Raw genomic sequence first — 24198 nt, 5'->3', positions numbered from 1 at the left:
TGTAAGTTCCCAGTGGGATTGACACAGCTAATTTTGACTAGTCCAGTAGTTTAAAACCTGGGGGACATGACCCCGAAGGGGGCCATGAAGTAATCCAGAGGGGGCCACCAACAGTAAATAAATGATTTTTTTAAAACAAAACAAAACACGTCTTCACTCCCTGAAAACTGTCTGCTTGCCACTGCATACTACTCCCCCTTACTCCAAACAAGAGGGAGAACTTTTACTGAAGCGGCAGAGCATCTTTCAGGCACACCGAGGGTAGGCATCTGCCTATAAAATACACGGCAGATGCGAAAGTAGACTGAGGATGGAGCTACCATGAAGAAGAGGGGATTACTATCACCGACTCCCATCTCCTCACACTGCTGCTGATGATGACGCCCTTGCTCAGAATGAGAGGAGAGGGCTTTTTGAGAAGCAAAAAGAAGCAAGGCTGCAAGGAAAGGCTGCTTTCCCCCTTCCTGCCAGCCAGCCAGCCTGCCTTTCCTGGCTCTTGCTTCGCTGCCACCTCCTTTTAAAAATTACTCTTATTTGTGAGGCCGCCCAGATCTTGCCTTCAGCCCAGATAGAGCCAAGGAGCAGTGAGAAAGCCCAGGACTTGCTTGCCCCCCCATCTCTGAGGCTAAGTGTGTGTCCAGTGCCTTTCTTCCACCTACACTCCACCCCCACAATCTCTTTCACCAAGATGCTGTGGCAGTTGAGGGTTTCCCCCCTGCCATGTGCCCAAATGCATGCAGGTGTGTTTGTGTGTGTGCTGATCTGTCTCCTGCTCCACTCTCATTCCCCAAGTGCATGCTAACCAAGTCATGAGTTCTGATGATCATCCCAAGGCCTAAAAGCACTTAATCCATACATTCTGTTGTCTGCAGTGCACAATCTAGCATCCCCATCAGCACCACGTTGCCTGCTTCTTGATTTTTTTAAAAAAAAAGCTAAAAAAAAAAAAAAGTTCAGCAGCAGCCCAACACTGTCACCACCTGGTGTTGGGAGACAGGACTGTACATCTTCAACCTGGGCTCCTACAGGGAGGAAGGGCGGGATATAAATCTAATAAATAAATACAACAATGTGGGTGGGGAGGGTGATACCAATTTGATTGGATCCTTGCATTAAAAAAAGAAAGCAACACCTCCCTGCAGACAGATTAGCACATCAGGGAGCTTCTAATGCAGTTCACGATTCTGGGTTTCTGTCTGCAGGGAGCTTTTAATGGAAAGGGACATTTGGAGATGTGATTTTGCCATGCACCATCTGCAGGAGTTCACTCCATTTCTACCACTTCAGAACTGAACAACAAAATCACAGTAGAAAACATAAGAAAGACTAAAGAACAAGGCTCAGCAAATGTTGGATGACTCGGGAAAAGGCAAAACTGAAAATCAAAAGTGCTAGAAAGTCATAAAGAGGGAAGATAGCCGGGTACAGAGGTGAATGCACTGAGCCCGTTCCTCCATCTATCCACCCTTTTGTCTTCACAATCTAGCATCCCAACCACGATCACATTGCTGCTTCCATTATTATTATTATTATTAAGCTCAGCAGGTTGGCTGAGGCTGGGGTCCACATACTGCAACTGAAATGTATTTATTTATTTAATTATTATTGCATTTATATCCCACCTTTCCTCCAAGTTGCTCAAGATAGTGCATATGGTTGCCCCCCTCTCCATTTTATCCTTACACAGACCCTGTGAGATAGGTCAGGCTGAGAGACTGTGGCTGGTCCAAGGTCACCCAATGGGCTTCATGGCTGAAGAACCTGGATTTAAACCTGGATCTTAGTCCAACACTGTAACCCACTGGTGTTGGGAGACAGGACTGCACATCTTCAGACTGGGGGGAGGGAATCCCAGTTTGATTGGACCTTTGCATTAAGAAAAGAAAGCAACACCTTCCTGTCTGCAGTGAGCTTTTAATGGAAAGGGATATTTGAAGATGTGATTTTGCCACACACCATTTTTTCAATTAACAGAGACTAAAATTACAATTAGTGTGTGAGGGAGTCACAAAATATTTTGAACTTACAAAGAGGGTCCCGTACTCATAAAGGTTGGGAACTACTGGACTAGTCTTTTAAAGTGCTGTTTCTGGTGGTGAAGTCAATTCTACCATCAGACAAATAATGCAGAATTAATTGAATAACAATGGTGGGGAATTGTGTTCAGACCAAAGGCTGCAATAGCCTAGTGGAAAATTGTTAGGGGCCACATTCCTATACTGGGTGAGGCCAGACTGATGTGCAGTCACACCTTTAACACATAGACACATACAATCCCATTTGTGCACAAGGGCACATACACACACAGTTGTTTCTCGTGGAAACAAAGGCATTTATTTTAGCAACTCTTTTTCACTTTACATTTTCTCCATAGTCTTTTTTACAAAGTTTGTGTAAAAAAACCAAACAAAACTCTCCAGCGCTATTTATCTTCCCAGGCTGTGCAAAAGACAAAAAGAACCGAAAATGCAAACAGTGTCAGTACCCAGCTGAATCCTGCCTTACAGCTATTCAAAGCCTCTTCAAAATGCAATTGTATCCTGAAAACTGCATACATGCAATTGCAAAATGAATAGTTATTTTTTACATACTTGTAAGAAGTACAAGTCTGCCTCTGTTAAAACACTTTCCCTCTGCTTTAATCTTCTTACAGCAGGCTTTCTTGCAGAGGAAGGAGTTGCAATTGCATACTGTGCACAACATTGCAACCCTTTTTCATCTCAGCTGCTTCCCACTGAACAGCTGATGGGCAGGAGGAGACTCAGAGAGCCAGATGTCCTAGCAGCAGGCTATATTCCCTACCACTGGTGCATTAAAAAATTAAATAAATTGCCAGTTTTGAAATCGGTGCATATTTAAGGTTTGCAACCTACATAAATGGATCTTGGGATTTTTATTCTTTGGGGCTACTGAATTTACACCTGCTTTGGATATGCTAATTGGCATGAGTGATTCAGCTTTGATAGAGGTCTGGAATGTAATGTTAAAGGTCCATTTTATCTGTCTCTGCAATCTTCATGTTGGCAGCCCTTTTTCATACTTACAGTGGCCCCCACTCAAGAGTTTTGGGATTATGTGGAATTGCTGCAGGCTTTGTGGCCAGGCACTTCCAAACCTAGTGATGAATATTGAGCAAGAGGCTTTGGGGGCCAAGAAAGGAGCAGGAAAGGAACAGAGGGGGGCACTGACTATCCCTTCACTGACGGAAACATTGCCATAATCCTGTGAACTGGCCAATATGTATTGCAGTGTTATTCCACTAGAGCTCGGCTCCACTTTATTTGTTCTAGTATAAAGCAGATTCTTTCATCTCAGCAGCTGAAGCAGAACAGGAGTGGGAGATGGGATTGGAATTTGAGAACTATCTCCTTAACATCCACCCAGCTGCTCTGGCCCAGAAGCACAGGCTTTGGGTTTTCACTAGACTATGTGTACTACAAACAATAAGATTTCTCACTTTTTCTTTTCTTTTCCACAGGCAATCATGCTGTTGGCTCCTGCTTTCCTTTTGATTGGCTGGAGTTCTAATGTGATCCTCCTGAGCACAGGATTGTTTTTCTTCTCCTTTGGTGAGCTCCTCAGTCAAATATTTTCAGGCATTAATGCTAAGCTAAGATGCTAAATCAGCTCCATAAATTTCTTGAGTTCATTAATGCAGACGGCTCTAGGTTTTAAAGCTTTAAATCTTGAAGCAGCTGTAGCTCTGAGTTTATTTTGATGCTAATGATATTCCCGGAAGTTGCCATGGTGATGTTTAAAAATGTCACTAGTTTGCGTTGCCCTAGCTTATGCTTGATCTTTCCAGCCTTCTAAGACCTGAAGAGGATTTGTCAATTATATTCATCAATAAGCTTGGCTTGGGATGCTTCTCCAAAAAAGAAATGTGATGTCCCAGACTGCTGTAATTTAAACATTGGGCAGTTGTGTAGTCAGACATTGTCCAAATAGTGCTTGAGTAACTCTACTGGTGCAGGTTAAGGCAGTATTATCTTTTCTTTTGCAACTTAATCCCCAAATCATGAACGCCCCAAAGCTCCACAAAAAAACAGTAAGTTCTTTTCCAAAAGATGGGCCTTACTGTGACTCTCCTGGAGGTAATCCTTCACCTTGAGGTGGGTCTTCCCTCTGTATCCACATCTTTGGCTTTTTCTGTAGAAGGCAGTGGCTACTCTGAACTCCCAGAGAGCCTTCGGGCTTAGGGCGGTATATAAATTAAATTAAATAAAATAAATAAAATAAATAAATCATACTGGAAAGCTTGAGGAGCACCTTCACGCCTTGCTGCAAATACTGAAAGGCTGTCTACCGGCTGATAGTACTGGCGCTCCTGTCGAGGCCCTGGTTGACCTGTGGAATACGGAGATGACCGGGGCCATTGACACGATCGCTCCCGCGCACCCCCTTCAGTGCAGAACTCATACAGCACCGTGGTATACCCCGGAGCTGAGAGTGATGAAGCAAGAGAGAAGGAGGCTAGAGTGCAGATGGAGGCGAACTCCTGACGGATGTAGTCGTGCTTTGGTAAGTGCTTCCACTAAGATGTATGTAAAAGCGGTTAGGGCGGCAAAAAAGTTTTATTTTGCTGCCACCATTAGATCATCTCTTTGCCGCCCAGCGGAGCTGTTTAGGGTAGTACGTGGGCTGTTACATTCTGGCTCTCACGATACTAAAGAAACATCGGAAGCCCGCTGTAACGAATTTGCGGAGCACTTCCAGGACAAGATTGCATGCATCCATCGGGACTTAGACTCTGATGTTATAACAGAATCCATTGAGGTGTCCAGAGCGCGGCCTTGTCCTTCATTATTGGATGAGTTTCAGTTGGTGCAGCTCGAGGAAGTGGACAAGGTGCTTGGAATGGTGCGGGTGACCACATCTGCTCTGGACCCTTGCCCATCTTGGCTGGTGAAGGCTGGCAGGACAGAAACCACCGGCTGGGCCAAAGAGGTGATAAATGCCTCCTTGAGAGAGGGAGTAGTCCCTGGTAGTCTCAAGGAGGCAGTAGTGAGACCTCTGTTAAAGAAACCTTCTTTGGACCCAGATGTTCTGAACAACTACAGGCCGGTGGCGAATGTCCCTTTCTTGGGCAAGGTTTTGGAGCGGGTGGTCGCCGGTCAGCTCCAGGCGCTCTTGGATGAAACCGATTATCTGGATCCGTTTCTATCCGGTTTTAGCACTGAAACAGCCTTGGTCGCCCTGTATGATGACCTTTGTCGGGAGAGGGACAGAGGGAGTGTGACTCTGTTGATTCTCCTTGATCTCTCAGCGGCGTTTGATACCATCGACCATGGTATCCTTCTGGGGAGACTCGCGGAGTTGGGAGTTGGGGGCACTGCTTGGCAGTGGTTCTGCTCCTACTTAGCGGATCGTCGCCAGAAGGTAGTGCTTGGGGAACATTGCTCGACACCCTGGACTCTCCATTGTGGAGTCCCTCAGGGGTCAGTTTTGTCCCCCATGCTTTTTAACATCTACATGCAACCTCTGGGTGCGGTCATCAGGAGTTTTGGAGTGCGTTGCCATCAGTACGCTGATGACACGCAGCTCTATTTCTCCTTTTCACCTTCTTCAGGTGAGGCTGTTGATGTGCTAAACCGCTGCCTGACCGCGATAATGGACTGGATGAGAGCTAATAAACTGAAACTCAATCCAGACAAGACTGAAACACTGTTGGTGAGCTCTTTCCCTGCCCGGATGGTGGATGTTCATCCTGTTCTAGATGGGGTTACACTCCCCTTGAAAGAACAGGTTCGTAGTTTGGGGGTCCTTTTTGACCCTTCCTTGTCGCTTGAGGCTCAAGTGGCCTCGGTGGCTCGGAATGCATTTTACCATCTTCGTTTAGTAGCCCAACTACACCCCTATCTGGACAGCGACGATCTCGCTTCAGTTGTTCACGCCCTGGTAACTTCTAGACTGGATTACTGTAATGCACTCTACGTAGGGCTGCCCTTGAAGACAGTTCGGAAACTTCAGCTGGTGCAAAACGCGGCAGCCAGGCTATTGACGAGGACCAATCGGTCTGCGCATATAACACCTGTCCTGGCCCGTTTGCACTGGCTACCTATTTGTTTCCGAGCCAGATTCAAGGTGCTGGTTTTGACCTATAAAGCCTTACACGGTGTGGGACCACAGTACCTTGTGGAACACCTCTCCCGCTATGAACCTACCCGTTCACTTCGTTCAGTATCTAAGGCCCTTCTTCGGGTACCATCTCACCAGGATGCCCGGATGATTGTTACCAGATCTAGGCCCTTTTCTGTAGTGGCCCCCGAATTGTGGAACAGCTTACCTGAAGAGATATGCCTGGCGCCTACGGTGCTTTCTTTTAGGCGCCAGGTTAAGACCTGGCTGTACTCCCAGGCTTTTTAATGTTTTTAATGTTAATGTTTACGTCTACGCTTTATTTTAATATTGTTGTTGATATATTTGATTGATTTTATTATAATATTGTATTTTTAATCTGTTTTGTACACCGCCCAGAGAGCTACTAGCTATGTGCGGTCTAAAAATGAAACAAATAAATAAATAAATAAAAATCTGGCAACAGGAGCTTTTAACATACTTGTAAAACAACTTTGCTGAGGGGATTGTTTGGGCATTGGAAATGTATCCCAGGAAGCCCTAACTAACTCTTCCACATCTTCAGTAGAGGCAGAAGCCTTAAGGACCAGCCACCATCCATGATGCTGGTCCCCAAAAAGAGAGAGAGGTGAAATGTCCTCTGGGGGTTTGGAGAACAGAAATTCTCTTGGGAGAGATTTTTTTCACTTTGGGATCTAGCAGCATTATCAACTTAGGAAGAGTTTCTGGTATAGCTTGCATCTGCCTGGACAGCACTTTCTGCAAAAGCTCATCCCAAATGCTCCATCTATTCAGGAGTAAGCATTTGATTCTACAGTGCTTTGTGAATGTATTAGCCAAATCCTATGTAGCTGCTTTACAGATGTTCTCAATCACAAAATTGCCCTGGAAGGCTGCTGGCGCAACCTCATTCTCTCTCCCTCCCCACCATGAGCCATGACATAAAGGGAAAATACAGCTTCAAGGGTGTCATAAGAATTACTTACGGTTCTTCCAGGTGGAGACAATAATAAGTACTTACACTGGTATTTCGAGTCCAAGGCATTCTGAGTTTATTGCAATAAAGGAACTCCATGCCTCACACATAAGGAGCACACCACCCCTTCAAGCAGGTTTTTTATACTTTTCACAAATTACACAAGTTAATTTTGTTAGAGCCCCCTTTCTTTCTCATTGCTTCACTATCCCTGCTTTTATTAGTTCCCCTTTTTCCCAGCTGTTAACATTTCTACTTCTTAGCACAGTATTAGATTCTTTTGCCTTGCTAACCACACTGTTTCTCAAACACATCGTGGTTTTGCATCACAAGCTTTAAGACAAATGGTTTCCAGGCAGTTAAACATCTTAAGCAAGTTCCCTTAACACATTAGGACTTTGCACAATCCTAAAGCATTGGACTGTTATTCTTGCAAATAGTATTCATAAGCAGATACTTTGGACTACCAAGGGCTAAATTTTTCTTGTTTCTTATTTTTCTTAACATTCCCCCCTTTTAACATTTTCTCCTTAATGTTAAATTATAAAAATCCTTCCATCTGGTTGCGATGCCTCTGTTCTGCCCTTATTGACTCCTTCAAGGCAGCCAACTCCATGAGGGTGGCAGCAGCATTCTGGGTTTTGCAAAAAGTTTGTAACAGATTTGGAATACATTGAATACAACACCCAATTACTATGATTATTATCACAAAGCCAATAATCCCAACAACCAACGATCAGAGCCACCCCATGTCAGGTAGCCATGAAGTTAACCAGGACCATAAGGAGCCTCCTTGGAGGTCTTCCTTATTCCTTTCCCATTCCTCTATAGCCTTTTGGGCAGAGGAAATGTGCTGGTTGATATATTGGCTATTATCAGGAATAAAGGTGCAACATTCTTCCTTTATTACAGCACATGCCCCATTTTGGGATGCTAAAATATAGTCAAGTGCTGCTCTGTTTTGTAGAACAACAAGGCGCATTTGCCTTTGTTCAATACTTGTTGCATTTATGACTTTGAGTGTCTCGTTTGCAAACTTCTCAACAAAGGTGGATAATTTATTATACAAGGTGGCCAGTTTCCCTGTACCATAGTGGGGTAGGAGAATCAAAATCTGTCACCTTCTGATATGACAGATGGTACTGCTCTGCGGGGCCTTCCAGAAGGCAAAGACTTCATAACTCAGTATGGGGGAAGAAGGAACGCATAATAACAGGAACCATACCAGCCTCCAGGAAGCCATTTATAGGCAGATCGGCCACATACCCACCAGGAGTCATCAGTCGCTAATGCACTTGCAAGACCTTGGGTCCATTTATTTACAAACTCCAAGGAAAGAGTGACCATCATGGGCTGTGTTGAGGTTGCCATAGTGCCGTTTGGATAAATGAGTGGAACAGAAACGTTCTGAATGGGTGTCAAGTAATATTCACAGATACTTTCCCCAGCAAACCATTTGGCCTTCTTTGTAGAATTTAACTTGAAACAAAGCAGGCCTTTTACTCCACCCCTCAGAAGAATTGGCTTGGGCCTTTCAGAGGGGAAATAAGGATTCCAGGTGGTGTTTCTTAAAACAGAGTTTTCTATTTCTCTAGAGCAATTTTTTTCCATTCTGCGATGGAGAATTCTTGTTTTTGTCTAAACATCCAGTAGTGGCACAAATCTGACTGATTCCACGACACCAAACGCCAGGGTAATCCACCGGCGTGGTGAGCGATTTGGGAACAGATCCAACAATTTGAAACATTTAAGATATCAGCCAATGAAGCTTTTATAGCTTTGTAGGAGTTGGTCTAATTCTGGGTCTTCCCATGTCCAACTAGATGGTGCCTCCAGCTTGGACATAAGAAGTGTGGTCAATATGAGAAACATTCCAGTAATCTTAGACACCATTTTGACCATATGACAAGGTATATTTCCAGGGGTCCAGCTTATTCTATAGGGGACACTGACAATTGAAACACAGAAACACAAGTACAGGAAAATAATTCACAAGAGAATTATTGGGCAAAACGCAAAGAGTTTCATTTAAGATGCATAAATCGTGTCTTCAGGCCAAGACCCGGAACGGTCTCCGAGAGCCACTTTTCTTCAGGGGTCTTCTCCTTCCCTTCTCCAGTTGCTAAGGCCTCAGCTGCCTCACTGTCATCGTCTTCTTGTCCTGGTCCGCTGTCGGCTGCTTCTTGTCCTGGTTTACCCCTGGTATAGTGTATCCAGCTGTCCTTTCCTGCTATTTTGATCGCAGTCGGAACGGTCAAAAGGACAAGATGAGGACCCTCCCACCTCGGTTCTAGCGTCTTATGGTGACATTTCTTCACGTAGACACGTTGTCCAGGCTTTATGGAATGCTCATCTACGTCCAGGGGCAAAGGTTGATTCGCAGCCAAATATCTGTGGAGAGATTTGAACTGCTTCTGATAATTTATAAGAAATTTAATAATTGTGGAATCCGATATAACATAAGGTGGCACAAAGGGAGTTACAGCGTTCCATCACTGAGGTGGCCTCCCAAATAGAAACTCAAATGGAGAAATATTTTAAGTTCCCCTTGGCATAGTCCTAATATTGTGAAGTGCCAAGGGCAGTACATCAGGCCATCTCAGTTTTGTTTCTAAAGTCAATTTCAAAAGGGCTGGCTTCAGGGCAGATTTCATTCTCTCAACCTGACCTGAGCTTTATACTGATCCGGTCTCGTCTCTATTCCTTATTGGCATCTCAAGGAATTGAGGGCTTTTATCAATCGGGCCTCCATCCAGGCCTGGCTCCTTTTGTAACAAGCTCTGTGGGTGCCAAGGTGTATGTAATTTCCATTCAATTCCCATTGTCTTTGCAACAATTTGAATTATTTCTGCAGTAAAATGAGTTCCTTGATCGGAATCTAAGGCTCTTGGAGTGCCATATCTGGGGATAATTTCCTTCAACAAAATTCTAGCCACCTCTAGGGCGGTTGCGTAACGGGTAGGAAAAGCCTCCACCCATCCAGTCAATTGGTCAACTATTACAAGGAGATATCTAAATCCCCTACATTTTGGTAATTCAGCAAAGTCAATTTGAAGGCTCTCGAAAGGAGTGAAAGCCCAAGGTTTTCCCCCAGGGGCGCCTTCCTTGAGTCCTTTCGGATTTGTCCTCTGGCAAATACTACAGCTAGAAACTATTTCTTGAGCTCTTTGATGCACAGTAGGAGCAAACCATTGTCTTTGGACTGAGTCTACTAATTTTGAGGTTCCCCAGTTTATGCATTTGTTGCAATAATAAGCGAAGAGGTTCTGGGGGGATGCCTGGTATTCCTTCCTGAGTACGATAAATACCCTGATTATCAGGCAACAATCCACTCTGCTCCCACAGAGACTTAACTGGTAGAGGAAGGGTCTTGTGCCACCGTTTTAATTCCAATACAGTGTTCTTTGGCTCTAACTTAACTTCCTCTAAGACTGCTTGAAAAGTCAGAGGTTCTTGTAATGATGCCTTTTGAGCAGCTCTATCTGCTCTATTATTTCCCTTTGCAACATCTGTGACATCCACAGAATGTCCCTTATTTATTTATTTATTTGTTATTTCAATTTATATACCGCCCTTAGCGAAATAGCTCTCAGGGCGGTGAACAAACAAAATAAAATACAATATATCATAATAAAAATACAAAAACATATACAAACAAACAACGAAAAGTACAGCAAAAACAAAATAAATACTACAAAAATTAAAATACAGATTAAAAGATTAAAAAAGTTAAGAAGATTAAAATGCCTGGGAGCATAAAAAGGTCTTTACCTGGCGCCAAAAAGATGGAAGGCATACTGTTGGCTATTAAACGAGAAAGCAGAGGTTAAATTTCCACAAGTGAGCTACGTGACTTAGCAGCGAAAGTTGGCAGAGCTCGAGCCATCTTCAAGGACACGTTGCTAAGAAACCTAGGCTCGGGCAGCTGGCCTTATCTATATAGAGGGCCAGCAGACACTTATGAGTGTGGGGGTCGAGGAGTTTGTACAGAGAGAGCTTGTGATATATTGTCAGTAAAGTGACTCTTAAAACTTATTGCTTGTCCGGCTCATTGCTTCAACTGGCATCAAGTCTGTCACTATACTGTTCTGCATCCTGGGCATCTGCTTGCGCCAGATACAACATCCAACAAGTGGTAGCAGAGAATGGTTACCTGGTGCTGAGGATTGCAGAAAAGCGGCAGAGAAAAGCCAGAACTGCAGACCAGCGAGTAAAACAGCAGAAAGACGGAGAAACCGAAAGCTGAGCTGAAAGCTGTGAGAGAGCCGTGGGAATAACTGACTGAAGGACAGAGGTGAGAAGCTCTAATTACAAAGGCGGTGAACTGTGAAAAGCGAAAATATGTCTGTTACGTTATCGGCCGGGATTCCCTTGGAAAGGCTGACAGGGAAAAATTATGGCACTTGGAAACAGAGAATGCAGGCTTTTCTAGTGAAAGAAGACCTGTGGAAAGCTATCGCAGAAGACCCACCCGCCGTGGTGCCAATTCCAGCAGATTGGAGAAGGCTGGATGAGAGGGCAAAGGCGTTAATTGTTCTTGCTATTGATGATTCTCAACTACTGCACGTGCGTGATGCAACAACAGCAAAGGAAACCTGGGAAACTTTAAGAAATATTCATGTGAAAAAGACTGCCAGTTCTAAAATATATCTTGCCAGAAGATTGTATCAGATGCGCTTATCTGGAGATACAACCATGTCAGAGCATTTGTTGGAAATAAACAGACTGTTTACTGAGTTGTCAGAACGTGAAATTGAACATTCTCAAACGCAAAAAGTGTATATCACATTAGCTTCACTAGATTCAAGTTATGATAGTCTAGTGAGCTCTTTGGAAGCAATGGACGATGCAAATCTCAATATGGATTATATAGAAGGCAAACTTTTACAAGAATTCCAAAGGAGGCAGGAAATGGCAAAGCAGGAAAAGACTGAGTCTAAACACAACGTGGAAAAACAGAACAACAAAGCTGCACAAGAGAGACTGTATGGACAAAAAGCGTGTTATTTTTGTGGTTCCAGGCAACATCTACAAAGGAATTGTGAAGCAAGAAGAAGAGAAAGAGGAAGAAAACCATGTGTACAGGTGATCTATGCTAGTAAGAATAAGCAATGTATTAACAATGAGCAGGGAAATAACTGTAAAGATTTATGGGCAATTGACAGTGGGGCAACAAATAGTATGATCAAAGATAAATCTATGTTTCATACATTTTGTGACGTAGAGGATCATGTAATAATGGCTGATGGATCTAAGAAACAGATCAAAAGTAGGGGTACAGTGAAATTAGCAGGTTTCAATACCATTATGACAGATGTGCTGTTTGTTCCTGATATCAAATGTAACATTATGGCTGTGTCGAAACTCAATGAAATGGGGTTCACAGTAATGTTCAAAAGGGGTTCAGTGTATGTAATGAGAGGAGAAAAAATATTCATGAAAGGAATAGTGAGGGACTCATTGTTCTTACATGTGAAACAAACATATCATGTACTCATGTGTGCTAATAAGAAACCCCATAATAATTGTGTTCATTTATGGCACAGAAAACTAGGCCATATAGGATATGAAAATGTGGTGAAAACAACAGAGAACAGTAATGATGTGACATTGAGAAACTGAAAAATATGTAGACTGCCACGTGTGTAAACAAACTAGGGCAGTTGTGGCTGCAAAGAACAAAGAAGCCATGCCCAGTACAAATGCACCTTATCAATTAATACACGTGGACTTAGTGGGGCCATTTCAACCTACTCAGGGGGGTGCGATATTTCCTGACAATAGTTGATGATTTTTCAAAATTCTGCACTGTTTATTTACTAAAAGCTAAAAGTGAAGCTGCAGAGAAACGGAAAAGATTTATTACAAAAATTGAAGTGCAGTTTGGTGTCAAAATACAGAGAATAAGATCAGATCAAGGAGGAGAGTTCTTAGGACACTCTTTTACTGAATACTTGGATAAAAGAGGAATAAAACAGGAGTTAACAGCCCCTTATAGTCCTCATCAGAACGGGTTAGCTGAACGCTGGAACAGGTTGCTTCAGGACTCATTAAGATCAATGCTATGTGACTCCTCTTTAACGCAAGGTTTCTGGGGAGAGTGTGTTCTGTATTCAGCTTACATTCAAAACAGAATATTCCATAAGGCCACTGGAATGTCTCCTTATCAGAAATTGTATGACAGAAAACCCAGATTAAACCATTTGATTAGGTTTGGAGCAGAATGCTGGGTACATGTTCCCAAAAATAAAAGGACAGGGAAGCTGCAAAGGAGAGCAGACAAAGGGTACATGCTGGGATTTGAAAACACGTATTACAGAATATGGCTGCCAAAACAAAGGTCTGTAGTGTTAAGCAGAAGCGTGCAAGCAATAGAGCAGGATTGGGAAGAGAAAACATATGTGGAGTTGGGAAACACTGAAGGTAGTAATGAACAAGAACAGGCAGACACAGTACCAATAAAACAAGAAGAAACAGGCAGCAGTAGTGAATCAAGTTCTAGCTCTGAGAGAGAAACAGGGGAATCGCCTGACACAGACACAGACACTAAGGCAGAAATACAACCACGCAGATCAGAGAGAACAACAAAAGGTATTCCACCTGTTAGATTTAAAATAAATTCCATTAAACATATTGACTTCAGTGACTGGAAAAAGTGGGATGATGGAAATCATGAAGAGTAATGAAATGTAATGAAAATGATGCTGAGATTGCAATGGAGTAACAGTATTACAAATGAAAGTGATGTAAACTGGAATAAAAGGAAATGTATCAGAAGTATAAAACCAAATGATGTAAATGTACTGACATGTAAAATGTAACACATGTAAATGGAAGAGAAATGTAACTGGCTGAATGTGGAAATTTAAGGTGGGGGATTGTTGGCTATTAAACCGAGAAAGCAGAGGTTAAATTTCCACAAGTGAGCTACGTGACTTAGCAGCGAAAGTTGGCAGAGCTCGAGCCATCTTCAAGGACACGTTGCTAAGAAACCTAGGCTCGGGCAGCTGGCCTTATCTATATAGAGGGCCAGCAGACACTTATGAGTGTGGGGGTCGAGGAGTTTGTACAGAGAGAGCTTGTGATATATTGTCAGTAAAGTGACTCTTAAAACTTATTGCTTGTCCGGCTCATTGCTTCAACTGGCATCAAGCCTGTCACTATACTGTTCTGCATCCTGGGCATCTGCTTGCGCCAGATACAACATCCAACACGTACCTCTTCGGGGAGGCTGTTCCACAACTCAGGGGCCACCACAGAAAAGGCCCTAGATCTCGTAACCACCCTCCGGGCTTCCCGATGGGTTGGTACCCGGAGGAGGGCCTTAGATTCTGAACGAAGTGAACGGGTAGGTTCATAGCGAGAGAGGCGTTCCACAAGGTATTGAGGTCCCACGCCGTCCCTTGCATGGACATGGACATGGAAATAGCTAAGGGCAGATGTATACTGTTCAAAAGGTTGGAGACCAAATGGGCATTTGCTATTTTTGTCCCTGACGAGGTAAGGAACCCTCTTTGTTTCCATAGCTGACCTGTAGCTTGAGTAATTCCAAAGGCATGTTTGGAATCTGTGTAAATGTTAACGCTCTGATCCTTGGCTAACTGACAGGCTCTTGTTAAGGCATACAATTCAGCTGCCTGAGCACTGAAGGTAGAAGGCAAGGCATGAGCCTCTATTGTTGCAAACAAAGTCACTACAGCATATCCTGATTTTCTTTCCCCATTTATGATCTTTGAACTTCCATCACAAAAGAAAACAAGGTCTGGGTTTTCTAATGGTACATCAGATAAGTCTTCTCAGGGTTTTTCACACAGTTTTACGATATCCACACAAGAATGAGGTAGGTAAGAGAGTAGCTGGATTGAGTGTGGAGCATCTACGAATTATGACATTCTCAGGGGTTAGGAGTTGTGCTTCATATTTGTTCAGTCTTTGGTTGCTGAAATGTTGTGCATTCTTTTGATTTAACAACAAACTCACTGCATGTAGCACATACAGAGTGACATCATGTCCTAAAATCAGTTCCTGTGCCTTTTGTAATATCAGGCACCGGACAGCTCCTTCTGCTACTGGATCCAATTGGGCTGAAAAGTAAGCCACTGGCCTTTGGTAGGTGCCCAGGGTCTGAGTTGACCCCTGGAGCCACCCCCCTTTGCTCATGTATGTACAAGGAAAAGGGTTCCCTATTTGGTTTGGCCCTTGCACCGGAACAACTCGGAGTGGAAACATCCCATTTGGATCTTGTTCCAATGATGTTGGCGCTGTGGGGTTTACTGGTGGAACCTACGCTGCCACTGTTGATTTTGGCAAGGGGCAGCTCAAGACTTCCCATTGGGATTTCTTGTTAGGTTCTGATGGCATTATTCCTGCAGCACTTCTTAAATCATATCACTTTGGAATCTCAGATGGAGACCAGTTAGGTGCAGGTTTATGTCTGATAGTCAGTTTGGGGATTTTCCGTTCAACATGTTGAGGCACTAAAACAGGAGGCAATTGGGATACCGTCCTACAGATTGGAGAGAGGGATCATCCAAGATATCTGTCTCCTCGCCCTCAGGATACGGTGGGGGAATGGCTGCAGCCAATAGGGGAGTCCTTTTCCCCACAAACTCATAAAACAAGTATAAATATGCCATCTGCCCAGGATGTTGATCCTCTAGAAAAAGTCTAAGAGCTTTTAATCTTTGGTCCTCAAAGGTACCTTCTTCTGGCCATTTATCCTCCGGGGCCCATAGGGCGGTATAATTCGGCCAGACGTTCTGGCGTAATTTTACAACTTTTGTTTTTGATAAGCTGGCACCTCCTCCTGGCTTCAACCAATTTTCTGAAACTCGAGCCAGGGGAGTGTTTGCTTTTTTTTTTATTTACTAGATGTACTTCCCATGATCTACCTAGGTGGGATCTCGTTGTGTGTGGGTGCGCAAGCCGTGCCTTGCCGTGCAAGAATTTATCAGGGAGCGCTATCCTCTATGTGGAACCTTACCAACAACAATCACACTTTTCGCACTTCCACGTCCCGCAGGTCTGGGAGCAGTTTGCCGCTGAGGGGCTATGCTACCCACATTTGAAAAGGACGGGCTCAATCAAGCCAGGTGTGCTTCACCGTGCAAGGGTTATAATGGGGTTTCCCACTCAAGAGTCATCTTCCAGCCACATACACAAATTCACGAACCAAACACACAGGTTCCGTTTCCCAGACACATCCCAACCTATCTCTACCTTCCTCCCAAGCGCTTTTCTCTACTTCTCAGTCCCGGGACATACTCACCAGTGCTGGTGTTTGGCGTTGAAGTCGACCTACCCGTTTCTTCTGCAGGCTCCTTTATCGCCCGGGGAGCCCCTAGTCCCCGCTGGGTCCAGGATCCGGCCAAAACTGGGCGTTGAGCGCTCGTGCTCACAGGGCAAGAGAAGGGGAAAGGAGCCCCTCAGAACAGTCCTGGAGCACAGACAGGGAGGCCATATTTGTCATAAGAATGACTTGTGGTTCTTCCAGGCGGAGACGATAATAACTACTGACACGGGTATTTCGAGTCCAAGGCATTCTGCGTTTATTGCAGTAAAGGAACTCCATGCCTCACACAAAGGGTGAGGTCATAAGGAGCACACCACCCCTTCAAGCAGAAGGTTTTTTATACCTTTCACAAATTACACTGGTTGGCCACTGTGAGAACAGGATGCTGGACTAGATGGGCCACTGGCCTGATCCAGCAGGCTCTTCTGATGTTCTTAAGTTCTTACACAAGTTAATTTCGTTAGAGCTCCCTTTCTTTCTCATTGCTTCACTATCCCTGCTTTTGTTTATTAGTTCCCCCTATTTCCCAACGGTTAGCATTTCTACTTCTTAGCACAGTATTAGATTCTTTTGCCTTGCTAACCACACTGTTTCTCAAACACATCGTGGTTTTGCATCACAAGCTTTAAGACAAACGGTTTCCAGGCAATTATACATCTTAAGCAAGTTCCCTTAAGTCAGGACTTTGCACAATCCTAAAGCATTGGACTGTTATTCTTGCAAATAGTATTCATAAGCAGATACTTTGGACTACCAAGGGCTAAATTTCTCTTATTTCTTATTTTTCTTAACAAAGAGGGACTAGATATAAGCACAAAAGGGCCTGATAAGTCCCCTTCTAAGGTGTTCATTTTCGGAATTGCTTTCCTCTATGAAATCATGTTCCTGATGTCCTGCTTGTAAAAAGTCTAAAATCCCTTTCCCTGAGGAAGTCAGTAGCACTAAAATTTGCAAGCAAAAGACCCACAAGCCCAGCAGAGGGAGACTAGAGACCTCGTTAACCTAGACAACCTTCATATCAGAGAGATCTGCAGAATCTGACAACAGGAAAGGAAGAAGTCTGAGGAAGACTTGGAATAAATATCTAGCTTGATATGCCTTTTCTCCTTGAAATATTCTTCATATCTCCTGGCAAACACTTGCTGCACCCTACAGTTTAGAGAAGTAGAATTCAAGCAAGCAGACCCATCAAGTCCTTCCCGGAGTCACAGAGGTCATCAAAGCCCTTACTATTTCCAGACCCTTTTGTTAAGTTATGGAAATCAGAATGCAAGAGCAAACCAGTCTACAAGGCATCTAGCAGACTTTACATCTTTTTCGATAACATCATGCACCAGCTAAAGGTTGTTTCCAAGGTAGTCCTGATGTCTATGACAGTTATCCTGATTACAGTGCCAAAAGCCCCATGCAAGAAGGGGGAAGAGCTGGACTCACAACAAAGCTTTGGTGCCAGCTTTTGAAGCATTGGCCACTAGCACAGACTTTGTGAGGCCAATCTGTCTGTAGCCGCAAGAGCTAACAGGTATGGAGGCTACACTCAGATTAATTGAAGAGGATAGCACCTTCAGCAGCCCTTTTTGCACATTCATCACTGAATGCAAACCAGAGCCACAGAAAGTTAAACAAAGACCAAAAGGAACAATTGGCCGAGAAACTGGTACATGGGCCGATGATCCCAGGCCAGGCTTGCTAGCTCTCATTCAATCAGTATTGGTTGAGACTAAAGACAAAAGAAAGACACTGGTGTTTTTTCTGTTTTTTTGCTGTGGGCAATCTCGAAACAAGTTAGCAGTTCTTTCAAGTCAACAAACTCATACCTAGGCTTCAGCCTCTGAGAGGTACAAGCCTAACTGGAAGCATACTGCCAAGACCATTGGAAAGTAATCCACCAGGTCATCTTCCTTATCCACATTCATCAAGGATGAAAATTAAAACTTCCACACAAGAATATCTGCAGAAATATTTTTTTATGGGGGGGATGTCTGTGAATTGTTACTACAGGTTATTGGTAACCCACTCCACACCATTACATTTAGAGTTCCATGGGAGAGTGCCCCCTCTGCTATCCCCTAGGACACCCTTGCCTCCACATAACACAGAAGGATCCTAGATCAGGATCTCATTAGGTCTATGAGTACAGACAATGGTGGACAAGCAGGAAATATTCCCTGAAGTTTTCTCGGTAGACCAGAGATAAAACCATTGTACCTTCTCCTTCAAAGAAGTCTTCGAAGCAGCAGGCTTTCCAGAAAGTAATCCAGCACCTACTCAATATGTATGCCATCAAATGAGTGCTGCTTCTGACATTAACACAGGGATCTATTTAATATTCTTCTTGGTCTCCAAAAAAATGCCAACATCTGGACCATCTTGGACATCAGATGGCTCAACAAGTACTTTAGCAAAAAGATTCAAGATAGAGGACAATCATGAAGTCCAGTCATTGCCAGAGAATTTCAGGCTTTTCAGGTCCCCATCAGATCTCAGATCTCATGTTCTTTCCATGCCTCCCACGCTTCCTGTCTGCATGGTCCTCCTCTTATTGGTCATAATTTCCTTTCTCAGAACCAGTTCTTCTCAGGGCCCACCCCCCAGTACAACTACAATTATCAGACCATATGTTCCAGCAGTTGAGGGACACTATTCTGGCTGTCCTCCCTAAGGACCTAACTGCGAGGTCTTAAGCCTTACCTCACCCTCGCACACCTGTGCACATTCTGTGGCTCAGATTGTTCCAGCTTCATGACAGACAGCAACCTGCACATCTGTCCCATCTGATTCAGCCCAACCATCTACATCGGCTAATTCTATGGGTCACATCTCCCCAGACCTATGCTTTTCATAGGGGGCATGCAAAGGATTTGAGAGCCCCTCCCCCAGGAGAGGAATCTCCAATGGAATAGAAGACCCGGATTCTGACTTAATTGTTTTAGATGAAGAGGAGTGGAGCAGTGTCTCAGAGTCAGAGGAGAAGTTGTCTACTTGCCTCTTTCAAGATACACATTTTCTGGATCTGTTCTGTAAAACTATGGAGTATTAGACCTAGCTTCTAAAGATGAGCCCCCAGCCCCCTCTGCTTTGAGAGTGGCTGCTGTCTGCTCAGATTTTCAACCTAGATCCAGGATTAAGCTCTCCTCCCCGCACCTAAGCTTATTCAGTCAGAATTCTCTATCCCCCTGCAGTGCAGGAAGTCAGTGGCCATAGTGAATAAACATTTTGTCCTGGACCAAAGCCTAATGGATCAATTGGAAATTCCTCCCATAGACACACCTATAGCTGGACTAGTGAACCTTTCACTGAACCCCAAGGACTCAGATATGCAACTCAAGATCTTTCCAACCACAAAATGGACCTGGGGCTACACCAAGCTCATGACGCAAGTGCACTTTCACTGAGGCATCCTCTTCAGTGTTTGCTAGGGTGGTTCTACTATGGCTGGAGGATTTGTTGGATGATCCTCCACAAGAACCTACTCATTTTTGCCAATCCATCCTTAAGATCTCCAGAGCAGTTGCCTTCAAGGTGGATGCAGACATGGATGCAGCACAATCCTCTGCCTGGGTTCTTAGAGCAGAAGTCTTTGTCAGAAGATCTCTTTGGTTTAAATTGTGGGATGCAGATGCCACTACCTGCAACAACTTGCACTGAGATACCTATGTAGGTGTCAAGCTGTCCAGAAACTCAGCATTGGAAAAGGTACTGGTTGAGTCTAAGGATAAAAATAATGTACTTTCTTCTAAGAGAAAAGAAGATAGGTGGACCTTTTGGAAGCCATTTCATCCCTATTCATTGGGCCAGCTCTTTTGAGGCTCCAGGGTTGTGGGTAGGGGAGAGACTTTCAGTTCTCCTGCCCCTTCTGGAGTAGTAGGTTGCGGCCTAACACCAGAGGCCAGTAGCAATTCTTCAACAAGTATCACCCCGCCACCCAATCGCTAGGAGGCAAACACCAATTCTGATGCTACCCTCCCCCCAGTCAGGGCCACCTGCAACTCTTCATGGACAAATGGTGGGAGACCTCATCACACTGTTGGGTATTACAGATCCTAACTCTCAGCCTCCTCCTGGAGTTTGCATCAAATCCTCTGCACACATTTCTATCGTTCCCTCTTTCCTCCAACCCTCTCAAGAGATCCAGAGTGCAGGAACAATTCACCATCTACTTCAAATCTTGGCTATCAAACCAGTTCCTATGGAGGAAAGGTTCTCAGAAGTGTACTCAATTTTCTTTATGGTGCCCAGGAAAGATGGTTCGTTCTGGTGGTCCAAGATTTAAGGCACCAGTTCATCCAGTATCATCGGTTCAGGATGGAGACACTTTAGTCCATCAAGGAGGCCTTGCAGAAAGGGGTCGATAGACCTCAAGGAAGCTTACTTGCATGTTCCTATCTTCTGCCCATACAGGTGATTCCTGAGGTTCACAGCGGATGGTCAATATTTTCAGTACAGGACAATGCCCCCAGGGTATTCACAAAAATCATGGTCACTTCAGACTCCAGGGGATCCATGTCTATCCCTACCTCAATGATCTGATTCGGGCTCCATCCCTTATGAAATCTTGGGAGGACATACACATTGCCTTAGTGTGCCTCAAGGATCATGGATTCCTAATCAACCAGGACAAGAATCATCTTGTCTCTCTTGTCGAATTCAGCACCTAGGAGCACTGCTGCCCTTTCAACACAACATTGTTGCAAGAAATCATGTACAAGTCTGTAATTCTTTTTATGGTGTCTACAGAAAGGCAACCTGCACAAATGGGTGCCCCTACAGGATCCTCCCTGAACACTACTGACTATGGATGCCAGCCTATGCGTAGTCATTTGGGATGGGAACATAGCCCAAGGGGTGTGGTATCCAGAAGAGACCCTCCTCCCCATCAACCTCTTGGAACTGGGAATGATTTTCCTGGTCCTTTGGTTCTTTCCTGGTACAGACGCCTTTAAGTGGTCCTGGTAATGATCAACAACATGACTGCCAGAGCCTATGTGAATTGTCAAGGGGGCATGCAGTCAAGGCACCTAGAGCTAGAGGCCTCAACTGGGCCAAAACATACCTGGTCTCACTTATGGCAGAACATCTGAAAGAGGAGTACAATGTTCAGACAGACTGCTCAGTCATTCACAAGTTCAACAAGAGGAATGGAAACTCCACCCTCAGGTATTCAAGACCATTATGCACTGCTTCGGAAGGACCTGCATAGATCTGTTTGGCTCATAGCAGAACAACCAGGTCAAGAGGTTTTCTCCAGGTATGTGAATCCATCAGCAGAAGCAGTAGATGCTCTCATATCACCTTGGCCCAAGGGTCTCCTGTATGTCTTCCCATCAATCCCCGTTATCCAGAAGATCAAGGACTATAGGGCAACAGTTCTACTAGTAGCTCTGTTTTGGCTTCAGAGGCTCTGGTTTTCAGAAATCCTAGACCTGCGAGTAGATCAACTGTAGAGGTTGCCCCACAGAAGGGAGCATCTCTTCCAGGACTGTCTTCTTCCTCCAGATCCAGCATGGCTAGATTTCATGTGTGGCTATTGAGAGGAAAAGACTGCTAAAGGTGGGCCTCTCGCCCAAAGTTATCAATACCATGATGGCATCTCATCATTCATCCACTCTTCAACTATATGAAAGCACGTGGAAGGCGTTTTCCTCATGGTACACTAAGAAATGAATAGCTGCCTAGAAGGCAGAGGTCAAGGAAGTCTTGACATTTCTCCAGGATGGCATCCCCTTGGGTCTCAGACTGTTCAGTGTCAGGCATCACCCTTATCCACCATTCTCTCCAAACGTCCAGACAAGCTGATGGGGATGCACCCATTTTTCAAGTGCTTCCTGAGGGGAGCCTCACTGTCCACACTCCCTACTCAGCACAGGTTCCCTATTTGGTATTTGCAAGGTCTTAACCATATTACAGCGGCCCCTATTCTAACTTCTAAACTCAGTTTTGTTCTGCCTTCTCTCACTTAAGATGGTGTTCCTGGTGGCTATCACCTCTGCCAGGAGGGTATTTGAGCTGTGGACAAGTCTTTTTTGCATTTTCAACAAGGCCAGGGTAGTACTCTGGACAGTTCCATCTTTCCAACCTAAAATCTTGTTTTCGTTCCACTACCAGCAGGAGCTTATCTTCATTTTGCCCTTCTCTGGTTCACCCCTCAGGAGAAGGCATGATATTCCCTTGATGTGAGAAGAGCCCTCAAGGTATATATTGCTAGGACAAAGTCTATCCATCGCACAGATGCCCTTTTTGTTTTGTTCCCTCTTTTCTGGGGAAGGTGTCTACTACCACTTTGTCAAGATGGATCAGGGCATGTATAAACTTGGTTTACCACTCTCTGAATCTGATATCTTCATCAAAAATTCTGTGGCCATCTCAGCAGCCTTTTCACGTCATGCATCACTGCTGGAAGTGTGCAGGGCTGCCACATGGGCATTGCCAAATGCATTGATGAAGCATTATAAGATCAACAATTTTGCCTTGGCTGAGGCAGCTTTGGGGAGCATGTCCTGCCAGACCACTAAGTACTCTATTCCTGCACAAGTCTAATTACCCTTCCTACATAGGTCAGCTGTGGTATGCCCCACCTGAGATCATCTTATATGCACAGGAGAAGGGCCCATTGGTCTTACTTTGAAATGGTCGTCTACGTGCATGTGAAGAGGATCTCATGGTCTCTCCCTATACTATGTTGGTCTTACTTCCTCTTTGTTCTGTTCATCAAACTTTCTCATCATTGCATGCTGTGTTTATGAGCAAAGACTGCAGTGTTTGTTTGTGTTTCTCATTTACTTTCTCCTTGTCTTGGCTTGCCATAAAGGAACTGACCTATCTACGTAAGTAGGGGCTAGATGACTTTGCAAAAATCAAATAGTCTGTTTTTCTGCCTTCAACCACAAGGTGGAGTTCAAGTCCCACCTGAGGTCATCTTTACATGCATGCAGAAGACCTTTTCATAAGACCAAAGGTTCCTTTTATTGTTATTATCAGTCAGCATTCTGAGTTCATCATCATCATCATCATCTCAAATTGCTAACCATGGTGAATATTATTAATATTAAATAGTATTTTTATTTTTCCCTCACTGCTGTTGTTGGCAATCTGATCCCTATATGACAAGGTCTTTTAAGGAAAAAAAAATTGGAAAATTTTTTTTTTAAAGTGGCTAGCATGAAAACCCCTGGAGCTACCCACCTGAAATTTGGCAGGACTAATTTCTCTACAGGGGTCACCATGTCACCAATTTCATGTCCCTGTGTAAAAAAACAAAAATGTCCATTTTAATTTTAAAACTTTTAAACTTTAAAGGTGCTAGCATGAAACTCCTGGAGCTGTCCACCTGTAATCACCTATATAGTAGCTACCATGTCTCCAAATTTCATGTCTCTAGGTCAAAAAACAACAAAAAAGTTGTGGCGTTATGGTTTTGCAATGTAAGTCAATGGAATTTTTGGAGGTTTGTAATATTCAGATTGTGATTCAGATCCAGATCCAGATCAGGTTGGATAGGGTACAAATCTGTCCAGATCAGACTGTGCCTGATCTGTATTTTCAAATCAGAGTCATAAATTGGATCTGCGGGTCTGTGCACAGCCCTAGTTTGCAGTTTGGGCTTTGTGGGAATGGCATTACTAAATCACATGATGCAATATTTGATATTATTTTCAGTGTACTTGACAATCTATAAGGAAATACCATCATTAACTCACTTGCATTCTCACTTGTTTAATACCTTCTTAACTTGCTGTTAAATTACTTCCAGCTGCTGCTACTGTTGTTCCTTGTTTGTCTACAGTGGTGTCTGGCTATGGTAAGTGCCTCTATAGTCATGAAATGGTCAGAGTCCTTCTCTGCTCTGCTGTAT

General features: G+C 44.0%; 1 protein-coding gene across 2 annotated transcripts in view; it reads left to right on the top strand.

Moving 5' to 3' along the window:
- Positions 1-24198, top strand: part of MFSD10 (major facilitator superfamily domain containing 10) — a 73664-nt gene that overhangs the window by 42191 nt on the left and 7275 nt on the right. For both annotated transcript variants that reach the window (XM_061583536.1, XM_061583535.1), the window contains exons 10-11: positions 3479-3569; positions 24097-24144. In XM_061583536.1, coding sequence (XP_061439520.1) covers positions 3479-3569; positions 24097-24144 — 139 coding nt within the window. The remainder of the gene's footprint in view (positions 1-3478; positions 3570-24096; positions 24145-24198) is intronic.

The sequence above is a fragment of the Rhineura floridana genome, chromosome 9 (assembly GCF_030035675.1).
Source record: "Rhineura floridana isolate rRhiFlo1 chromosome 9, rRhiFlo1.hap2, whole genome shotgun sequence".
Classification (NCBI taxonomy): domain Eukaryota; kingdom Metazoa; phylum Chordata; class Lepidosauria; order Squamata; family Rhineuridae; genus Rhineura; species Rhineura floridana.
Note: the sequence above shows the minus strand (reverse complement) of the source record. Positions and strands in the feature narration are given on the sequence as shown.